Source organism: Phalaenopsis equestris, unplaced genomic scaffold, assembly GCF_001263595.1.
Source record: "Phalaenopsis equestris unplaced genomic scaffold, ASM126359v1 Scaffold000246, whole genome shotgun sequence".
NCBI lineage: Eukaryota > Viridiplantae > Streptophyta > Magnoliopsida > Asparagales > Orchidaceae > Phalaenopsis > Phalaenopsis equestris.
In genome coordinates this window covers 527,689-548,512 of record NW_018164688.1, presented here as the reverse complement: position 1 = coordinate 548,512, position 20,824 = coordinate 527,689, and the positions used below count along the sequence as shown (strand labels likewise).

Genomic DNA, 20,824 nt, shown 5'->3' with positions numbered 1-20,824 from the left:
GGCAACAATAAAGAATGAGCAACAACGAGCTCATAGAAATAATGAGGGCTAACATAAAATTGTACATATGGAAAAAAGAATGTGCATGCTCATAGGAAACTATACATGTCTACACACAAATCATAACATGCTAGCATAAAAGAAAACATGAAAAGAGAGCAGGTGCAAGTATAAAAATCAACTGTAGTGTAACATGTAGGTTAAAAGTAAAAAATTATAAATAAAAGCATATTCATAATAGATGTCATATCAAAATAGTGTCACTTGTTTAATGCATAGGATTCAACAGTTTCCATGTTCTTTCATCATTAGTTGTCACCTTGCCCCAATGGTCACATAAACTATTGATAAAGATTGGGTTTCCCCCAACATAGAAGTTATTGACAACCCCCCTGATACCCACGGTTCTCAAATGCTATATCACTGTCAAATTTCAACGGTTCTCAGAATTTTGCCCCCGTATAAACATCAGGAGTCGAGAATAATATCTTCTGCATAATGTACTTGCAAGCACTAATGTAATAGTCAACTCCCTAACGTTCCTCGTGACATTTAAATCATCATTTCTGCATCAAGCATTCATCAGACATTATCATAGACATAGGCATGAGGCATAACAAATGAATACCTGTAGAAAATTCATATCATATGCATAGTTACATGTAGGATAGTCTGATCATAACATTACATATATCGTAAGAAAAATAGACGTATATTCATACTTTCAATTGCAGATATTCATTTACAATATGCAGGAAGTTTTAAATTCATCAGTGTCAAAATAGAAATCATATGAAAACCTATAGAAGATATTTTTCTTAAATTAACACAAAATTATTTCACCCAACTTGATGGAGCAGTCATACAACGAGTGCCCATATGCTTGTCTCGAGCTAGTCGCCTCGTATAGACAAATTGGGGCTTACAAACCGCATAGGAATTCAGAAAATTTTGGCTCAAAAAATGCATTAACCCAAAAACATGCAATAAAGGTCAAAACATACCTCAAAAGAGCTTTTTAGCATAAATTTGCCCTTCTAAAATAACCAATTTCACATTTCCTCATTTCTAACACCTCAAACCATACTTTTCCATCGTTGAAATTGTGCTAAAACTCATGTAGAAGCTTTCAAATCACTTCCAACAATTCTGACACGAGTTTGACGCCTCCGACAGCTACCGGAATGACGAAAGAGAGGGATTCGTTTTGATCGTGCTTTGTAGTGCTCGGCGCCGATCCCCGCCTGCTATAGTGCAAGATCGCGGGTTCCTCACTGTCGAGCAAAATCGAGAGAGGAATACGGAAAAAAGAAACACTCAAGGAAATCCCAATAAACCTCAGCCATTCGCAACATCCAACAGCTCATAAATGCGAAATAAGTTGGTTGGAAACATTGCACATGTGAGAGATACAAGATTAACGAGGAAATTAGGATAATTCAAGTTTAACTAATTTCATAAAACTTATAACTTATTTAATATCTCTAAATTCATTCATAATTAAAATATGGTGCTTTAAATGGAATTGCTCAATTTTATGCGTAGAATTTTATAAAACTGCTTCGAGCACATTCTGAGGGGTATAAAATTTGAGGTACTTTTAGGATTTGTCGAACTTATTTGATTTATGCTTATTTGAATTCTCGAAATTTCTGCGTTACAGCTCACCTCTCCTTATAAATATTTCATCTTCAAAATTTTTTACTTTACTTGAAGAGAAAGGGGTATTTTCGTAGCGTTTCTTCTTCATTTTCCCAAGTAGCTTCTTTTTCAGGCCTGTGCTTTCACTTTATTTTCACAAAAGAAATTTATTTGTTTCGGAACTTCATAGCATCAATTGCTAAAATCTTTTCAATTTTTATATATGTTAGATTCTTCTGAACTTCAATATCTTCCTGAGAAATTCTTTGCTCTGAATTTGAAGCTCATTTCCTCAATATAGAAATGTGAAACACATCGTGTATATCTGATATATCCGCGAGTACCGCTAAGTTATAGGCAATTGGACCGATCCTTTCTATAATTTCAAAAGGACCTATGTACTTGGGACTCGGCTTGCTTAGTTAACCAAATCTATTTGTACATTTCATTGACCTAACTTTCAAAAATACGAGATCTCCAACTTCAAATTTGCAGTGTTGAAATGTAACTGTGTACCCAAACCATAGTAAATGTTTTTCCACAACCTGGACGTGAAAGTTCCTTCTCTGTCAAAAATAATGAATTTTGGAATACCGTGTAATCTGATAATTTCCTTCACGTATAATTTGGGCAACTTTTCTATTGAATCCGTCTCCCTAATTAGCAAAAAGTAAGCTGACTTGGTTAACCTGTCAATAATGACCCAAGTAGTGTCGTGAATCCCATAACGAAATTCATTGCATTCTTCTCATTTCCATTCCAATATCTGCAATGATTGTAGCAATCTACTAGGTCTCTGAAGTTCAGCTTTAACAATCTGACATGTTTATTGAGATACATATTCAACAACATCCTTTTCTTCAAATCTGACCACCAGAATGCCAACTTCAAATTCTCGTACCTTTTTGTATTGCCTGGATGAATTGTTTACCCTGAACAATGAGCTTTATGTAAAATTTCTCATCTCAGATCAAAATCAAAAGGTATTCATATATGTAGCTTATATTAGATAATTTCATCTTCATCAACCATGTAAATCAGTCATCTTTCCTAATTGACATTGCTTTGTGAGTTTTGGATACTCACTATTATCCTTCTAAGTTGTCTTGATTCTATTCATCAAATTTGGTTGCACTGTCGGTTGATGTAAATAACCCATATCACCTGATTTTCTAACTTCCAACTATAAATCATCAATTTCATTAATCAACACTAGCCTCTGCGTAGTAATGCAGCTTGCATTACCTGTGGATTTATGGCTTAATACATCAGCAGCAACATTTTCTCGACTCGAACAATATTGTATATCCACGTAATATTTGATCAACTCTTAGCATCTTCGCTCTCTTAAATTCAACTCTGTTGGTGTGAAAATGTGTTTGAGACTTCGATGATCAGGAGAGACTTCGCATTTCATGTCATAAAAATAATGTCACCAAATCTTAAGAGCAAATACCACAGCAGCTAACTCAAGATCATGCGTTGGATAGTTCCTTTCATGTGGCTTCAACTGTTCGGTGCATAGGCTATCACCTTTTTATTTCGCATTAAAATAGAGCTCAAGTCTCTTAATAATGCATCACTGTAAATCTAGAATCCTTCTGTGGCTGATGAAATTGTTAAAAACCGGTGCAATAGTCAAATATTTCTCCAACTCTTAAAAATTGTGTTCACATTATGCAGTCCACTCAAACTGGACATCTTATCTCTTCAGCTTGGATGACGGTATAGCTATCTGTGAAAAACCTTTGACAAACCTCCAGTAATATCCTATCAAACCAAGAAAAATGCGTATATTTGTAACATTCTTTGGAGTAGGTCATTCCACAATTGTTTCGACCTTCTGAGAATCTACTGAAATTTCTCGACCACTGATAGTGTCCCAAAAATGTAATGTCTTGCAACCAAAATTCACATTTCAAAAATTTTGCATATAACTGATTCTGTCTCAGCAGCTCTAATACCATCCTCAAATGTTTGGCATGATCTTCATCAGATTATGAATAAATCAAAATTCGTCAATGAAAATAATAGCAAACTAATCCACATACGAGTTGAAAATTTGATTCATCAGGCCCATGAAAATTGTAGTGGAATTAGTTAAACCAAAATGCATAACTCAAAATTGATAATGATCATACCTGGTCCTAAAAGTTGTCTTAGTTGTATCTGTCTCCTTAACTCTGACCTGATGATATCTCGATCTCATATCAATCGGAGAAAATACAGTTGCACTCTCTAATTGATCAGATAAATCAACGATCCTGGGAAAAAAAAATTATTATTGATTGTACCTTGTTCAACTCTCTGTAATCAATACATAACCGCATGGATCCATCTTTTTTCTTAACGAACAATATTGAAGCACTCTACGGTAAAATATTGTATAATTCAAACACTTCCTACATGAGTTTGGCACCTATGACCGCTACTAGAAACAAGAAAAACACTAAAAATGAGGCAAACTTAATATAGAAGTGTGAGAAAAGAAATGAAAGCCACAAATTACGAAATAGAGAGATTTGTACCATAAGATGTCACCTCGAAACCATGGCTCGTGCTCTACGGCAGTCGGCTGCTCGCTGATTCCTGCCTGCTACAGTGCAAGGTCACGGGTTCCTCACTGCCAAGAGAAATCGAGACAGGAATAGGGAAAAAATGCAACACTTAATAAAATCCCAATGGATCTCAGCCATTCACATCATCCAATGGCTCAGAATTGCGAAATAAGTCGGCTGAGAACAGTGCACACGCGGGAGTTATGGGATTAAGGAGGAAATTAGAATAATTCAAGTTTAATTAATTTAATAAAACTTAAAACTTTTAATAATTTATATCTCTCAATGCATTCATAATTAACATATGGTGCATTATATGGAATTGCTTGGTTTCAGGAAGTTTATAAAATTGCTTTGAGCACATTTTGAGAGGTGCAAAATTTGAGGTACTTTTAGAATTTGTCAAGCTTATTTGATTTCTCGAAATTTGGACATTACAATAATATTCTAATGGCATCCCTTGTTACAAATTTGAACTTTCCATCAAGTGCAAATTGTTTTCGCTAATCAAGGTTTGAGGTTGCAATGTCTACTCCACACTAACCAATCACTGAGGTTGAAGTTGAGATCGAGCACAACATTGCGAATAAAAATCGAGGGAGTGATGCCCATTTTTTCTCGTAATAGCATTTTGTTAGCTTCTTGCTGATAGAGGTATGAATAGTAAATTACTCCACACTAACCAATCACTGAGGTTGAAGTTGAGATCGAGCACAACATTGCGAATAAAAATCGAGGGAGTGATGGCCATTTTTTCCTCGTCATAGCATTTTATTAGCTTCTCGCTGATAGAGGTATGAATAGTAAATTTCATAAGGTGTAAACTATCTTAAAGAATATAACTAATTGTGTCACCTTTCGGTACTTAACCCACTTTTCTATTTTGTCCTTCCATGTTAAGCCTATCTTACAATCATTGTTATTGCACTATCATCTGATTACATAATCAAATCACCTAAATTTATTTACAGCATCTTCCACCAATAAATCATACTCAGATAATTCTTCTATATAAAAATTTCTCACTTTATCTTTATGGTGTTATCAAATACGCATATCCATCATAACTTTTAGGTCATACTAACTAATAACATTCTTTGCACCTGGCTCCACAATAATAAATTGGCAAATGATATTTGTCGTGGAACTAAATGAAATCATTTTAACGCAGAGGCATATATTTGATTAACTCATAGTGTGCTCATCCCTCGATCAATTGCAAAAAAAGTAATTGAGCCTATATAAATGGAAATGAATTTAGAATGGTAATTGCAGAGTTTTAAGTTTTCTATTTTAGTGTTATCCTCTTTTGACACAGCAGCCTCGGATCTCTCAGCAGCTGCTAGATCTCTCTCCTACCACGGTTGCAGCAGCAGCTAACTTCTCTTCCATATCAACCACTTGTCTGACATTTCTTTCTATAGTAGTTACAACCAATTTCCTCCCTATAACTAGTTGCAGTTCTAAATACACAAAGGGTCTATGACCAAGTATAGTATGAAGATGTCGAGTGCCACTCTAAAGGTTAATCATCCCTTGTGTGGCATTTTAAAAAACTTAGTCACACAAAAGGATAGGTATTGGAAACTACATGGTAAACTTGTAGAATGAAAATCTAAGCAAGGGAGGAAAGACCAAGACTGCAAAAGCCATACTGCTACCCCTTCTGAAGTGTTGGCTGACCCTAGCGCCTTCACCAGGAAATAGTTGGAAGTGCTGAAGAAACTTCTTTTGAGCACAACTGAGCGCCCTAACAACTTGATAATACACCAAGGTATTATGTCCTCCTCCTATGTCACTAACAATGAAATATTTTGACTTTGGATAATAGATTCAGGTGCTTCAGATCACATGACTAGAGATATTCATATTCTCACCAACTATCAAATATTCATCGACTCTAAATTTGTCAGACTACAGAGGAACCTCACTTCAGGATTGTTGGGAAAGGAGAAGTAAACGTGTCTAAAAATATTTAGCTGTCTTCTATGTTATATGTTTCCCAATTAGATTACAGCTTGTTTAGGACTCGAAATTTGTTACTAAATTTTATTCCAACACTTATGAATTCCAGGTGGATTTGGGGAAGGAAATCGACAGTGTTGAATTGTATCAAGCTCTATACCTGCCCAATGAATGTTATTCTCTTAACACACAAGTATCGTCTTCACCATCCTCTTCTCATATTCCTGAGTCTAATATGTCTTGATTCTCCTAATTTTCGTTACATTTCAAAGTTGTATCGTTGTTTTTTTATTAAGAAAATCATAATTTTACAGCGTGAATTCAACCAATTGGTTGAATATATTCATCATGTCTATCCTTTGTCTCGATACAAACCATCACATCTTTTTTCTATCAACCACAGTGACATTCGAAGACCATCAAATAGAAAAGCATCAATGAGTTCAGATAGTTTCTCTCCTTTATAGATGACCACACTAGAATCAGTTATATATTCCTAATCAAGGAAATACATGAAATTGTACAAATCTTTCAGTCCTTAACATAATTTACACCCAGATCGAATGCAAAATTCAAACCCTCCAAAATGACAATGTAAAGGAATACTTTATTTATATCCTTAGATCGTAGCTTGCAAAGAACAATATCCATATTAGTTCATGTGTTGAAACTTCACAATAAAATGGGACAATTATGAGGAAGAATAGACATTTCCAAGATTTCCTCGAGGTATCCATGTTTATAATGTTTTCTCACAATGTCTCAATTTTTTTTGAGGAAATGTGCTCACATCCACCTAACTCATTAATAGAATGTCAAGTATGATCCCTTAATTCAAAGTCCCATTAGATATTGTGATGGAAAAATACCCTCATGTTAAAGCCTTTACATCCAATCTTTCTCTTAAAATAATTGGTTTTTTTTATTCACATTTGCTTACCAAATCACACAAAGCTTGGGTATGCTTCTAACAAAAAAAGTACATGTGTTATTCTCCTATTTCAAAAAAAATGTTATAACTCTATAGATGTTGCCTTCTTTGAAAATCAACCCCACAACCTCAAATTTAATATTCAGGAGTAGAGTCTGGGTGAATATCAAACTTGGGGCATTGCTCTGGATATCCACACTAATCTAGAATCCTTGATCCAAATTTGAAATTTCTATAGCTTGAATTTTGATTTAAATATACGTTACTATTAATAATTAATAATTAATAATTAATAATTAATTAAATTCATAAATTAATATTTTTAAAACCCTTATCTTATAATTACATCTTATAATTACTCGATTAACCCGCATAGAGTCGCTCCATCCTTCAGCTTCAACAACGCATTCGTCTTCCCCCTTCACAGACTTTAGCTCATTATTAATCAAGCCCACGCACACTGGCTCCTCTCCTCTTATCTGCTGGATATTTCTTTTTTTTTCCTTCTTTGGCTCGAATTGATACTGTCACTCTCACACTATCATAATGCTCATCAAATTCCAATCATAACATTATTATCCCAATTCTTATAAAATAAACTTTCTTTAACTTTAATTATAAAAGCCCTACCTCTAATCAATCCTAAGCCATGCCCCTTAACCCACACAATACCTCCCATTGACTCCACCTAATGGTGCTTTGGCCCTCTCGTTTCTTCTTCGTGTCTTCATTCCTCTGCAGGTGAACTCCCAGTTGGCTCGAATTGACAACTTCAAGTGAGAACGCTTCTTTCCCTCTAGCTAGGGCTCAAATCGACCGCCCTTATTTTCCCTTTTACTCTTGATGAACATTCCTTAATACTCAAATTCACGCCGAGCAGCTGACACCTCAAATCAACCGCCCTTATTTTCCCTTTTACTCTTGATGAACATTCCTTAATACTCAAATTCACGCCGAGCAGCTAACACCTCTATTATTATTCACTGAAATCTCTTACTGATTGGTCCATTCCTCGAGCTCGGTTTGACCCCTTTATTGGGCATGGTTTGGTTGGAGCCTCCTCTTTAACGCTCCTCCAAAGATTTTTATTGGTAATCAAGTTTGTCATCCAAAAAATGCAAGAATTTTAATACCTATCGCTATGTGGGAACGTTTAGTTTGAGCATTGTTATGTCTTATGGGATGAAAGTGGGTTCGATCTCAATGATGTATAATAGTTTGTCCATTCACTCTCTTATGTATGTCAAATATAATACAATGTTAGTACTTATGGTGGTTTCTTTCTGCTGCCTTTGGGACTTTCTTCTCGGCCCTTACCCATAGGTCTATGCTGCCTTTGAGGCCTTCTTCTTTACCCCTACCCGTGGGTTTGTGTTGTGTTGGGTTCCTCCTTGCCATCTGTGGCTGCGAGCTTCTTATTGGAGGTTTAGCTACCCTCTTTCCTGGCCTTACTCGTGAGCCCTGTTCCCTTTCCTGGTCTAACCCGTGAGCCCCTACCCTCTTACCCTCTTTTCTGCTTTACCCCTTTACCCGAGAGTCTTACCTGTTGATCTCTTCGTAGAATAAGTTGGGTTGATAGCCATCCCTCTCCGTGGTCTCTAGTTATGAATATTTATATCGTTCTATATGGATGATTTCATGTTTATGCAAAATGAAAAACTTTTAATGAAGGTTGGATTTAAATGATTTTCTGGAAGGCTAGAAGGTTGTCCCCTCTATTAATTAGTCTCTCTTATTTTGTGACATATAAAAGGCTTTAATAGTTTTATTTCATGAAATCATGAATTTGATATAAATTGAATTCATGAAGGGTTTGGAAATTCATAAAATTGTCATTTGTTGGGTTGATCCAATAATAAAAATGTGAGAAAATGACATCCTTCTAGGATTGATTCAAGAATCTTGGGCCTTCTTTCCTAGGTCTTTTTGCCACAGTTTTGAGGGTTGATTCATCATCTGTCTCTTCGATGTTTTAGGTGAATCAGTGTCTCCTCTCTCACATCCTCAATTTTATTTTTTTCTTTTATTGCTTCTTGATTCGGTTTTCTGTACTTATGTGCAATACATAAGTGTTCATGTATAGCTTTTTGTTATATGTGAAATCATCAAGCAAGATCGCAAGTTGGTCGGTTTTTGTTTTGGGGCATAGGGCGATGATGACAAAGGCACGCTTGTGGTAGAGCAGAATGATATCTCATCTTATAACACCAGGACTCAATTCTGAAACCTGATGAACTGTAGAATGAAAGTATTATTCACCGACATAAGACTAGAGAGGGACCCGTACCTTCTTAGGTTGTTGATAGTCCTAGACCCGATGACGTGATTGACTTGTGGATAACTATACCTTTTAAAATTGATAAAACAAATTGATAAGAACAAATACAATATTTATAAAAAAATATTTTCATTACAAAATTAAATACAACTTTCCTTTTGTATGTCTGAAATGCATGTGCATGCTAAAATTTAAATTTTAAATATGTTACAATTGGGTTGTCCACTTGTTGATTACCGATTCTGGGCTAAGGAGTACCCTCCTAAGTTAGGCTCAGTAGGATATCTTTCTAGTGGAGTGACGGGCTTTATACATCCGGGTGACTGAGTAGCCTTCGACTTCCCTCGAGTACAAATATATAATTTTGAGTCTAGCCCCGACCCAAGTGCTTGCGGTCCCCTCTTTTCGGATTTTTCGTATGTTTTATCGGGATTTTTGGACAAGATTTTTGGACAAAGCACTCGTGGTTTGGACAAAGCACTCGTGGCCTTTTCTCCGGGATTTTTCCGAGGTTTTGACAGTTTTATTTAAATTATTATTCGTCGATTTTCTCGAGTCTTTCTTCGTGGATTTATTTGTTGATTTTCTAGAATTTTCCAATCAACTTTTCTTTTATTTATACAGTGAATAATAGCTAGCTTAAAGGAGCAGCAGACTTCTCAAATTTACAGGTGTAATTTACATTGCAGCATTTTTATTTCCTAACATGTTGTATTACTCTCCTAGCATTTTATACTGCTTTTTTTAGTACATTATATTATTCTTTCAGCATGTTATACTGTTTTTTCTCTTTACTGTACATTATACTGTTCTTTTCTTTTATACTGCATGCTTTGTTATTTTGATACACACTATACATTCGTTTAGAAAAACCTAATGATTATATAGGAATTAACATTAAACTCAGAAGTGCTACAACGAAGAGCTTGGAGCAAACAGTGTGGGCAGCTCGACGAGGACATTCAGAAGAGCGACTTCAAGGTGGATTATCAACATCAAAACACTTTCACATTCACACCGAACAATTTTCTTAATTTAAATAACAATCCATATGAGTTCGAGGTGATTTGTCTAACGCAACATAAACCCTCACATATCACTTTTAGGCTTTTGCACAACCTTGATTATGCAATTATAAGTCCTAACACTTAGGATTCTGAGGTTACCGTACAGTACGGTACGGTATAAACTCTCCTACCTTTTTAGGCTATTTGCACGATCAGATATCGTACAAATATAAGTCCTAAATTCTAAATAAATTGCAAGATTAAACATTAAATAACATCATTTCAAAGACGAAAAGTCGAACATTAGAATAGTTGGGACATCCCGGGGTTTCCTCTGGATTTGTGATATCCCCTATTATTCATTCCTTTGAATTCCTTTAGATAATTGTTTCTATTTTGAGCCACTCTCATTTGATTTTCCTCTGTCCAATCGTGGAAACCTAAACTTTGAAATCTTGAAGGCAAAATCACTGATCTTAATCGAGAGTTTTCTTAAGTGACCCCAGTCATTTAAGATGTAATTAACTATAGGGGCTTGCCGCTATAGGGAACTAGGAACCAAGGTAAAATAAACCCTATCTAATCCTCGTATTAGGTAGGGGAACTTGTTGATCTCATATAAAATATTTCGCAGACCAAACGAATGTCACAAATTCTTTAGTTTAGGTGATTGAGCCTACTACAGGTGATATGTTTATTCTTTGGGATAAATGTATTATTCAAAATGTGAGACTCGTTTGGTTTCACCTATTTTTAAATCAAAATGTTACTTTCAAAAATCATATTCACATCAAAACTATTTTCATATTTTCCTACATTTTCAAAACCAAAATTAAAACGACCGACAGTGTGCTCTTGCTCACGATCGAAGTTGGCGCACCCTCATCTTGCTTTCTCTTCCTCTCAATGTTATCTTGTTCCTCGGTTTAGTCCCTTGCAGGTAAGTCTTCCTCTTTCTTCTTCTTTCGCATGGCAGTACTCCTTCATTGAGCCCTAGGATGCTCGTATGACTTCTCCCTTTCTTTTCCTCTCTTCTCACACTTCTAATTCTCGCTTCTCCTCTAGTTTGAATGTAAACCTCTCCTAATAACAAAACTGTCATAATGATTATCCCATTCTGAACCGATACAATACTTTAAAATTCATTTTATTTTATTTGTTTTCTTATTATTATTATCATTATTTTAGATATTCAGGTATTACACATTTGTTCCAAGCAAGTTAAGCACCGTAAGAGTTTTTTCTTCCTTGGCAGTGAACAAAGAGTGAGAATTGCATCAACTTGAGATCAAGAATTTATTTTTTTAATGAGGACATTGAGGAAGAAATGTATATGGAAATCCAACCAAGACTAGAAAATGACTCAAATAAACATTTGGTTTGTAAACTAAGAAATTCAATTTATGGCCCCAAACAATCTCCAAGAACTTGGATTGACAAGTTTGCCAAAAAACTAATAGGTACATCCAATGTCAAACGGATCATACATTTTTCATAAAGCATACACAAAAAAGTAAAAAAGTGATACTCATTTATGTAGATGATAGGATCCCGACAGGTGATGATGAAAATGAGATTAGGAATAACATGTTGGGTCTTTATAACATGTACATAAACCCAGCTTGAAGGGGAGTGTTGAATTATGAGTTCCCTTCTTGAGTTGGTTTATCTTTGGTAAGTTGTAATAATTGTAATTAAGTTTATCCTAGTCTTTTCTTATTATATAAGGAGAACAGTTTTAATTTGATTATTAAGAAATACGAGAATGTTGTTTCTCCAACTTTCTTCAATAATTCATAAAATGAATAGCAAAAAATGAATATGAAATTACTGGGAAAGTGAAAGTAAAATAAACTAAAACGAAATTTCCCATCAAGTGCAAAAAAAATGGTTTATTTCTTGTCCCTAAAAAGTTAGAAAGAAGAAAAGTTAGCTTTAAGATTGAAAATGATGATGCAGGGCAAGTTTTCTTCGATCCATCATGAGTTTATGACACTAAAATAGGAAACGCATAATTATTCTTTCCTATCTTCTTGATTGTGGTTTAAGATAAAGGTATTCACTCATCTATTTTTCTTAGTTCCTTGATGACATCAAATTATTAAACCACAATCTTCGTTCAGGGTATCATGTAAATTTGGTATAAAAGCACATAATTATTCCTTAGCTTCTCATTACAAGCAAGGTTTCTGCAAAACCTTGAGCAGCCAACCCACAATTTTTTTTCTCTCTAGACAAATCAAAAACTGCTTCCGTTCATCACTTCCAACTCCTCTCAGCTTACTCATCAAGGGTCTGTAAATCTCATCCCAACTTGTATACCGAAAATCCTACTTAGGATTCAAACTTATATATTAGCCAAATAGTCCAGCACAATTATATGCACAAATAAAAAAAAGCTAGGTTCAATCATCCAACAATTTACTCAAATTGGACAAATCTAACAATGTGAATGAAAACCTCTAATCTTCTTCAGGATGGATTTCTCATTCATCTTATTCAAAATGGTTATTCATGACGGATGTCTATAGCTCTACAGTAAAGCCAAAGACCTCCAATTTTTCTCCAATAATATTCAACAGTCTGAAATAAACCTCCTTGTAACCCATTGATGCAATATAACTCTACCAAAGACAATCATGAGTTTATACTTCATATTTTCTATAGCATGTGAATGTACTTGTTTAAGTTTAAGTTAATCATTAGTGGCTAAATTGTTGTTATTTATGACAATTTTCTTATTTCATATTTCTTTAGGGGTTGTTTTGTACTTTTTCATTGAGGCCGATTTACATAGTCGATAATTTTGCATGCTAAACCTCAAAATAAAACAAAAAGGGCATTCGCTATCACAATCATCCGAGGTGATATTCCCCTTTCACCTAAAATTAAGGTTTCATGAAGCTATCTTCCTCATTACCAAATATATCCCTGCCAACTGAGGCATTCATTCCTCTTTTCTTCTCAATATCCATATCTTGATCTTCTCAGTTATCCCACTATATTATATGCTTCTGCCATAATCATTGTTTTCATAGATTGTTGTCTCAAAAAATTGAGAAATACGTGAATTCTTAGGTCTCAATAATGATGCAGAAGGTTACCCTCACAAGCCCATTGTCACAACTAGTAACAACATCATTGAATTTTTAAAAGCATTTGCTAAAGAGAAGGCCCAAGAATTCGCATCAATAAAATCATCAACCGAAGTCTGAACAAATTCCATTCATTTCAGACTCTAACTCTCAAAACACGCAAATACACTGCGATAGCCTAGATAAAAAGGCACGAAATTGAACTGCTTGGTATGTTTTGGACTGGTAGCCCGTTCGACTCATTTCAAGTAGACAATCAAAAGTTGGCTTCCTGTTCTAGAATTTGGATCACTAAAGCCCTTCTTGAAGTTTTAACTATCTGCAGTGAATGGAGCTCACACAAGTCATTTGGATAAGAGCAGAACTGAACACTAAAGCTATGCATTATTGCGAACTAACAGACAATCCATATGATAGCTAAATACTTCAGTAAAAGTTGAAACCAATGCATGGGAAATAGCTGAAACATCAAATAAAAAGCTCAGTCTAACTGAGTTCCTAATCAAGGGCTGAATCAGTGCTATTTTTCCAGTACCAAACAGCAATGTTTTTCCTTTTTCACATTTTTGTATGGGGATCAACATGTATGCATTGTTAACTTACTTTTCTGGCAAAGCATGTGGAGGAAACAAAAAGGATATTGACGACATAAATAAAAGCATTCTCCTTCCTGAAGATGTAGAATAGCATCTTCCATCTGCACATAAATAAGTGATTTAAAATTAAACCACATTGAAAGTAAAATTGTGGGGGCTAGAGTCAACATATCTAAACAATGTCATAAATGCTTCTAAGATGCACTTTCTAGCACGTTAGAGTGGGGGCACTGAAATGTTATAACTAATTATGTATGAAATTAACAAAGCACAAGCATGACACAACTCTAAACAATCACATACGAAGAAGTCAAGAAGAAATTAAATTGACACAGAAATCCTTTCTAATGCTTATCAAGAACCATTATATTAATAAAAAAATGTGCCCATGAGATCATCATTTTAACAGCTAAAACCTACGTGGAAACTAGAGCAAGGGGTAAATTGGAATTAAGTACCTATAATTATGCTCCAATTACTGTGTTCATCCATTTTCATAGAAACGCATACACCTACCCGGACCATTTTAGTTCCCTGTAGGCATAAAGGCCCTTCTCAATATTTCCAGTTAGGAATTGCGACAACAGTGCATCGATTTGACAAAACTATCCTAGAAATTTGAGTTTTCTATATTAACATTCCAATTGTTCCCAAAATTTCCATTCCACAAATCATGCATCCCCTAGAACCCGGCTTCAATCTCTGTCCAGCCCTTTACAGCTCTCCAGTGAATCCAAAATATCAATTTTATGTATCTAGAAAAATCTAAGATCCAACTGATGATCAACAAAGAAGAAAAGATGAATCAAATATCTACGAGATGAGCATTAAGGACAGCTCAATAGCATGACTGAAGGAAATCTCCTTTGTATGAAGAACTCCGGGCATAATTGTAAGCTCCAGCGTATTTACAGATGCAACCAAGCTTAAAAGTAAAGCTTAAGGACTATTGTCTTGCCACAAGACTCCTCTAATCCATAATACAAACAGCACAAAGCCACAGGAGCCAAACCAACTTGATCATTTATAAAGAAGAAGCTTGCCTTAAGCTCTGTCAGTGATGAAGTACCCTCTGTCAGTGATGAACATAAAGTAAAAAATCCAGGTGTTTTAAGGCTATGAAAAATGTTTCCTTGTCAACACCGAGAATGGCAAGAGTTTTATCATCAAACTCAGGCAGCAAAGTGGACTCAGTTGCTGCCCTAACAAGACAGAAGAGATCACCCTAATTAGAGTACACACAACAAGGATCTTGAGTCTCGGAAAGTAAGCAATTCAAGTATCCAAAAAGGCCGATGATCTCACTCTCAACATACTAGTCCTTCTAGTGTGTTAGGGCATCTTTCAACGAAAATCACCTTAAACAACTTAATAACTATTTTTTCCTCCAGTAATTTATGCAAATCTCTCCAAAGTGCTTCTAACTAAAATGGCTTCAGATTGCACATAAGTCCTTAGAATTTTAATAAACTATCCATCTTAATTCTAAATTACAAGTTATCTCAATTCATTATCACAATAGTTCAACCCTTTATTTCTTCTAATTATACCTATGTTGCTCCCAAAATTAAGATCATTATTAAAACCTTGCCGTTGAGTCCCACCATACAGGCATCCTTGATAATTTAGACACTCAAGTCAACCCTCATAAACAGACATGTCCAAACTCTGATAAGCACTTCTCTTATTGATTAAAATAGCTCAAAATGTAGAAAATCTCAAAGATTCTGTTACATATTACACGGTGGCATATACCAGCACCATTGCGAAATCTTTGTGAAATCTGATGTCGAGCACATCAAGGAATAAAATCCTACCGAACCCAACTCCTCTCCTCAGCTAGCACCACACACCTTTGTTCCTTGCCTCTCGTTGCAGAAGCTGCTACAACTCCCTCCAAAAGCAAGGGTAATCATTACTCCACTCTAAAAGTAGTTACTCAAGCCTGCAAATTCAACACCTCTTTTCTTTTTTTTTTGCTCAGTGTCATAGTCTTCTTTCTTTGTTCTTCTACATTGAAGTAGTTTTCTAACATCTTCCTACTCCGAAACACAATTTTCCTCTTCCTAAATGGAAGCAACCCACATCTCAGCCTTAAAACTCGCTCTACTAATTCTCTTCAGCATCGCCCAATGCACCCCCATCTGTCGTCACAATTGCAACCATTATTAGATATCAATACTAGTTTGCAACATCACAAACCAAATTGTGACCCAAAAAAATCAAGGATAGATTATCATACCACTAGTCAAACTCAATTTTAATCTAAAAGCTAAAGTTAACGGCTAAGGGTCAAACATCTAGTATTCTACGCCAACCCATTGATGCTATTGGAAGGAGAGTTTCAATATCAACTCAATATGTTCCACACATAACCAATTCTCTTGCTCCATAAAACTCTTGATATTTTCACTTGGGAGTCGTCTCAGATGCACAAAGGGGACTTAGACATCACTTGTCATAGCCTACACGTCAAACCAGGATACAAAACCATCAAACAAAGAAAGAGAAATATCTCAAATAATCTGTAATGAGTCATAAAAGCAGCAGTCCCCAAAATACTCAAATTTGGGATCAACCTAAAAGCTCAATATCCATGTAGGATTTAATGGTGAAGAAACAACAACAACAACAAAGCCTTAATCCCACTATGTGGGGTTGGCTACATGAATCTTTTTTCTCCATTACATCCTATTTAGTGTCATATTTTCATTTAGTTCTAATAAATTAAGATCATTTTTTATACAATAAGCCAAAGTGTTCCTAGGTCTAGTTCCTAGGTCAATAAGCCAAAGTGTTCCTAGGTCTACCTCTGTCTTCCTTAACATAAGTCGAATCTAAAACATCTACTCTCTTAATCGGATCATCAGATGGTTGGCATTTAATGTGGTCAAACCATCTAAGACGACTCTCTCTAATTTTGTCTTTCACTGGAGCTACACCAACCCTATCACGGATATATTCATTTCGCATTTTGTCTCTAAGTGTAAGGCCACTCATCCACCTAATCATTCTCATCTCGGAAACACTTAACTTAGTATTATGCTTCTCTTTTAAAGGCCAACATTCGGCACCATAAAGCATTGCAGGTCTCACCACCCTCTTTTAAAATTTTCCTTTCAGTCTAAGCAGTAGTTTTCTATCACAGAAAAGGCCCAAAGCATTCCTCCACTTCAACCAACTAGCTTGAATTCTATTATTAACATCCCCATCTATATCACCATCACTTTGAACAACATACCCGAGATATCTAAAACGTTCACACCTTTTAATAATTTGATCACCCAAAGTTACACTTCTGTTACTAGAGCAACTACCACTAAAGTTAAGTTCCATGTATTCAGCTTTAGTTCTACTCAAATAAAGGCCTTTAGACTCCAATGTAGGCCTCCATCATTCAAGTTTTTCCTGGGCTTTTTCTCTCGTCTAATCCATGAGAAGGATATCATCAGCAAAAAGCATACACCAAGGTACATCCTCCTATAAATTTTCAGTAAGACCATCCATAACTAAAGCAAAAGGATATGTGTTTAAAGTCGATCTCTGATGTAATCCAGCAGAAATAGGAAAATAATTGGTCAATCCTGCTTCAGTTTGAACACAAACAACTCTAGTATACGTACTTTAATGACTTGAATATAAGTCATAGCAACACCTTTCTTCTCAATAACGCTCCAAAGGACATCTATTGGAGCCATATCATAAGCTTTTTCTAAATCAATAAAAATCAAATGAAGAAAGCTAACAAAGAATTGTTAAGTTTCCTGACTTCAAGAAGATGCATGAAGCTTATCATAAGGATAATTATCCCCTTTGCAACATCTACTCACTCTCTAATTCAATGGTGGGCTGCACATTGTTGAGTTTCCTTGAGGATTTCTCTAGCCATCATTGAATCATAATGCATCCCTGTGATAAAGAGAAAATTATTTCTATCACATACGACGCAGCATTATGTTATTAAGTCATGACTGAAAAATTATTGGAGCCATCTATCAATGTCTCATGGGCAATGCCTTTGGAAAAACAAAGGAAGAAAAACACAATGGTCTATGTTGACAATTTTCTAAACAAGAGGAAGGAATTTTCAAACATCTTGCCAACCAAGTTAACTCTCTTCCAATACCACATGAAGAACGGCCCCACCAAATGTGACTTTAACGTGCGCTCTGAGAAATATTTTGAAAACCTTGTCTTTTCATAAAACAATGAGGATATGCCCAGAAGGTTCATGCAATTCTTGAAACATTATCTTAGAAATCCATCCAAAAACTTAAAAATCTTACTTGAAACATAGCCAGCTTAGGCTGATTCTTCTCAATTTAATAATAATTTGGATGTTTTACACCCAAACCATACAAATTTATTTACTTAGCAAAGCCTTAGTTTTAGCTTTTATAAACTTTTCTCAAACTGATTTTTAAATCATTTGCAGTGTGGGACTAAAATGCTTGAGATTGTGTGTTCCTGTATATCTTTTTTCCCGATTTTAGACTTTCCAGTAAAACCAAACGAGTGAATGGGTCATGGGTGGGTTCGATGGGACCCAAAAAATGAAAACAAGTGGCAATTTTCTCGGTGTGCAGTTTGCGGCTACGGTGAGACTCATGCATGATCTCCTTCCCTAAGCTATATTTTAGGGACATTAGCACACAAACCCACCAAATTTTATGTATTTACATATCTAACACCTAAACTTTTTTTTTTAATCATACCACACTTAAAAAAAAATTATGCATTTATTTAACACAAAAAATTAATATATATATATATATATATAGCCTAAAAGAAGACCCAACTCACACAATACAACACACACAAAAATCCAAAGAAGCAAAGATACATAAAGATAAAAGTAAAAAATAAAAAAACCAAAAATCCACCAACAGGCGCAAAGGTGCTAGAGACGTCCTAATTTAGTTCTTCCTCTATCTCTAATTTGCGGAAGAGAGTCAGCTAACAAATTGGTAAGATGTATATCATTACCCGAAGTAGCCAAAGTATCACCCATCGGATTTCTAAGCTCAAGTATGTCTCCATTCTTCTTCTTCCTCCTGGATGTGTAGACCTGTCATTCCTCATCCGATGATTGACTCAATTGATCAATGGATTATTGGTCCAAAAGGTGATCGGAAAGGTGTAGGATGTTGCACATCTTGATCCCCTGAGTCTGAGTAGCATTAGCATTTTTCTGGACCTGATACCTGACGAGGCGATAGTGAAGCAGCAGAGGTATTTTCACCTGTAATATCAGTGATAGGTTATAGGGCAGCCGGAGTCTGAAGAATCTCCCTCGACTCCATGAGTTGAGGTTTCGAAGACGGGGGAGCTACAACAATGTGTGGAGACTGAATGATTGATATATTGTCTGCGGGAATAGTAACGTCTTCAGGTGTATCATTTTGATGATCGATAGTGTCAATAACTTGGAGCTGATCAGGAGGAATTTGAATCACTGTCTCTATCGGAGCACTTTGTTTTTTTTGGTCTGAGGTGGGGATGTAGATGATGGCATTGAGAACTGGAGTAGCCAAACATACGACAGTTCGAACAATACGAAGAAAAATGTTCAATCTCTACCTTCTGCTAATATCCATGATGTTGTGTGCCCAACCATATTTCCTCAGAAGCGGAAGCAGTAATGTCACTTTCAACAAGTACTATTGTTTCAGATGGACGGGAAAGATTAAAAGTAGGAACGTCCGTCTTGAGTGGCTTACCATAAGCTGAAGCAATAGAATACAATACTTTTTGAGAAAAATAATGAAATTTCAGACCAAGAACGCGAATCCAAACCGAAATGATTGGCAGTTCCGTCTGTGGGTCAAAATCCACATGGGTCAAAATCCACAGACCATTTCTACCATTTCAGAATCTTCATTGCTCTGTTATCAATACAAATTATCCTTCTAGTAAATAAGCGTGTGTAATCTTCTTCATTATTAATTTGAATAAGAATGTGTCTACCATCTAATAATCCAATTTTTCACTCCCCAACAAGGTGCATAAGTTCAAATTACTTGTGAATATGCTTCATTTTGGGATGACCATATAAAAATTTTCCAACCAAATTCAGACGACAAGAGGAAGCAAGTTGAATACCTTCAGCTTATATAAAAAAGATAGCAGGCTTCCAATTTTTCCTACCAGGTTTCTTGATGTCCTCCTCTCACTCAAACGATAGAGGGAAAGAGTGCAATTTAGGTGTACAGGCGTGGACACCAGTGAGGGCAGCTGCATACGATCTGTTTGAAGTCATCCTCAAAATAAAGGTGTGGCTTTAAGAAGAAAACACAGAAAAGTGGCGTCGATGGAAGAAGCTGAAAAGGAGAACACCAGCTGCATTGCAGAAGAGCCGCAGAGCAGAGACGGGAAGCGTAGACCGAAGAAGCTGAAAAAGGAGAAACACCGGGAGCCACACTGCGGAGAGCCGCAGAGAGCTGAGACAGGAAGGAGGCACGAGAGCTGTTCGCGAGACGGGAAGGAGTGGGAGTCGCAGAACTCGCGAGGTGAAGGAGCGGGAGATGCAAAACTCGTGAGAGACCGCAGAGCTGAGAACTCTCGCGAGACGGGAAGGACGCGACGCAGATTGCGAGACGCAGGGACAGGCGCAAAACGCTAAGGCGTCAGCACCGAAGAAGAGGCAGCGTAACAGTTGCTAGGGTTCGCCATCAGGCGAAACCCTAGCAGAGGCGAGCGGGAAGGAATACGAGCCATATATGATGTTAATATATATATATAAATATATATATA

At 35.9% G+C, this 20,824-nt stretch overlaps 1 protein-coding gene across 3 annotated transcripts in view; it reads right to left on the bottom strand.

Moving 5' to 3' along the window:
- The window catches only part of LOC110024096 (putative L-ascorbate peroxidase 6), a 56,064-nt gene that overhangs the window by 13,385 nt on the left and 21,855 nt on the right, over window positions 1-20,824 (bottom strand). For 2 of the 3 annotated variants that reach the window (XM_020723843.1, XM_020723840.1), the window contains one exon: window positions 14,079-14,172. In XM_020723843.1, coding sequence (XP_020579502.1) covers window positions 14,079-14,172 — 94 coding nt within the window. Of the gene's footprint in view, window positions 1-3,782; window positions 3,986-14,078; window positions 14,173-20,824 lie in introns of those variants that run through there. The other variant, XM_020723844.1, reaches the window with a different exon arrangement.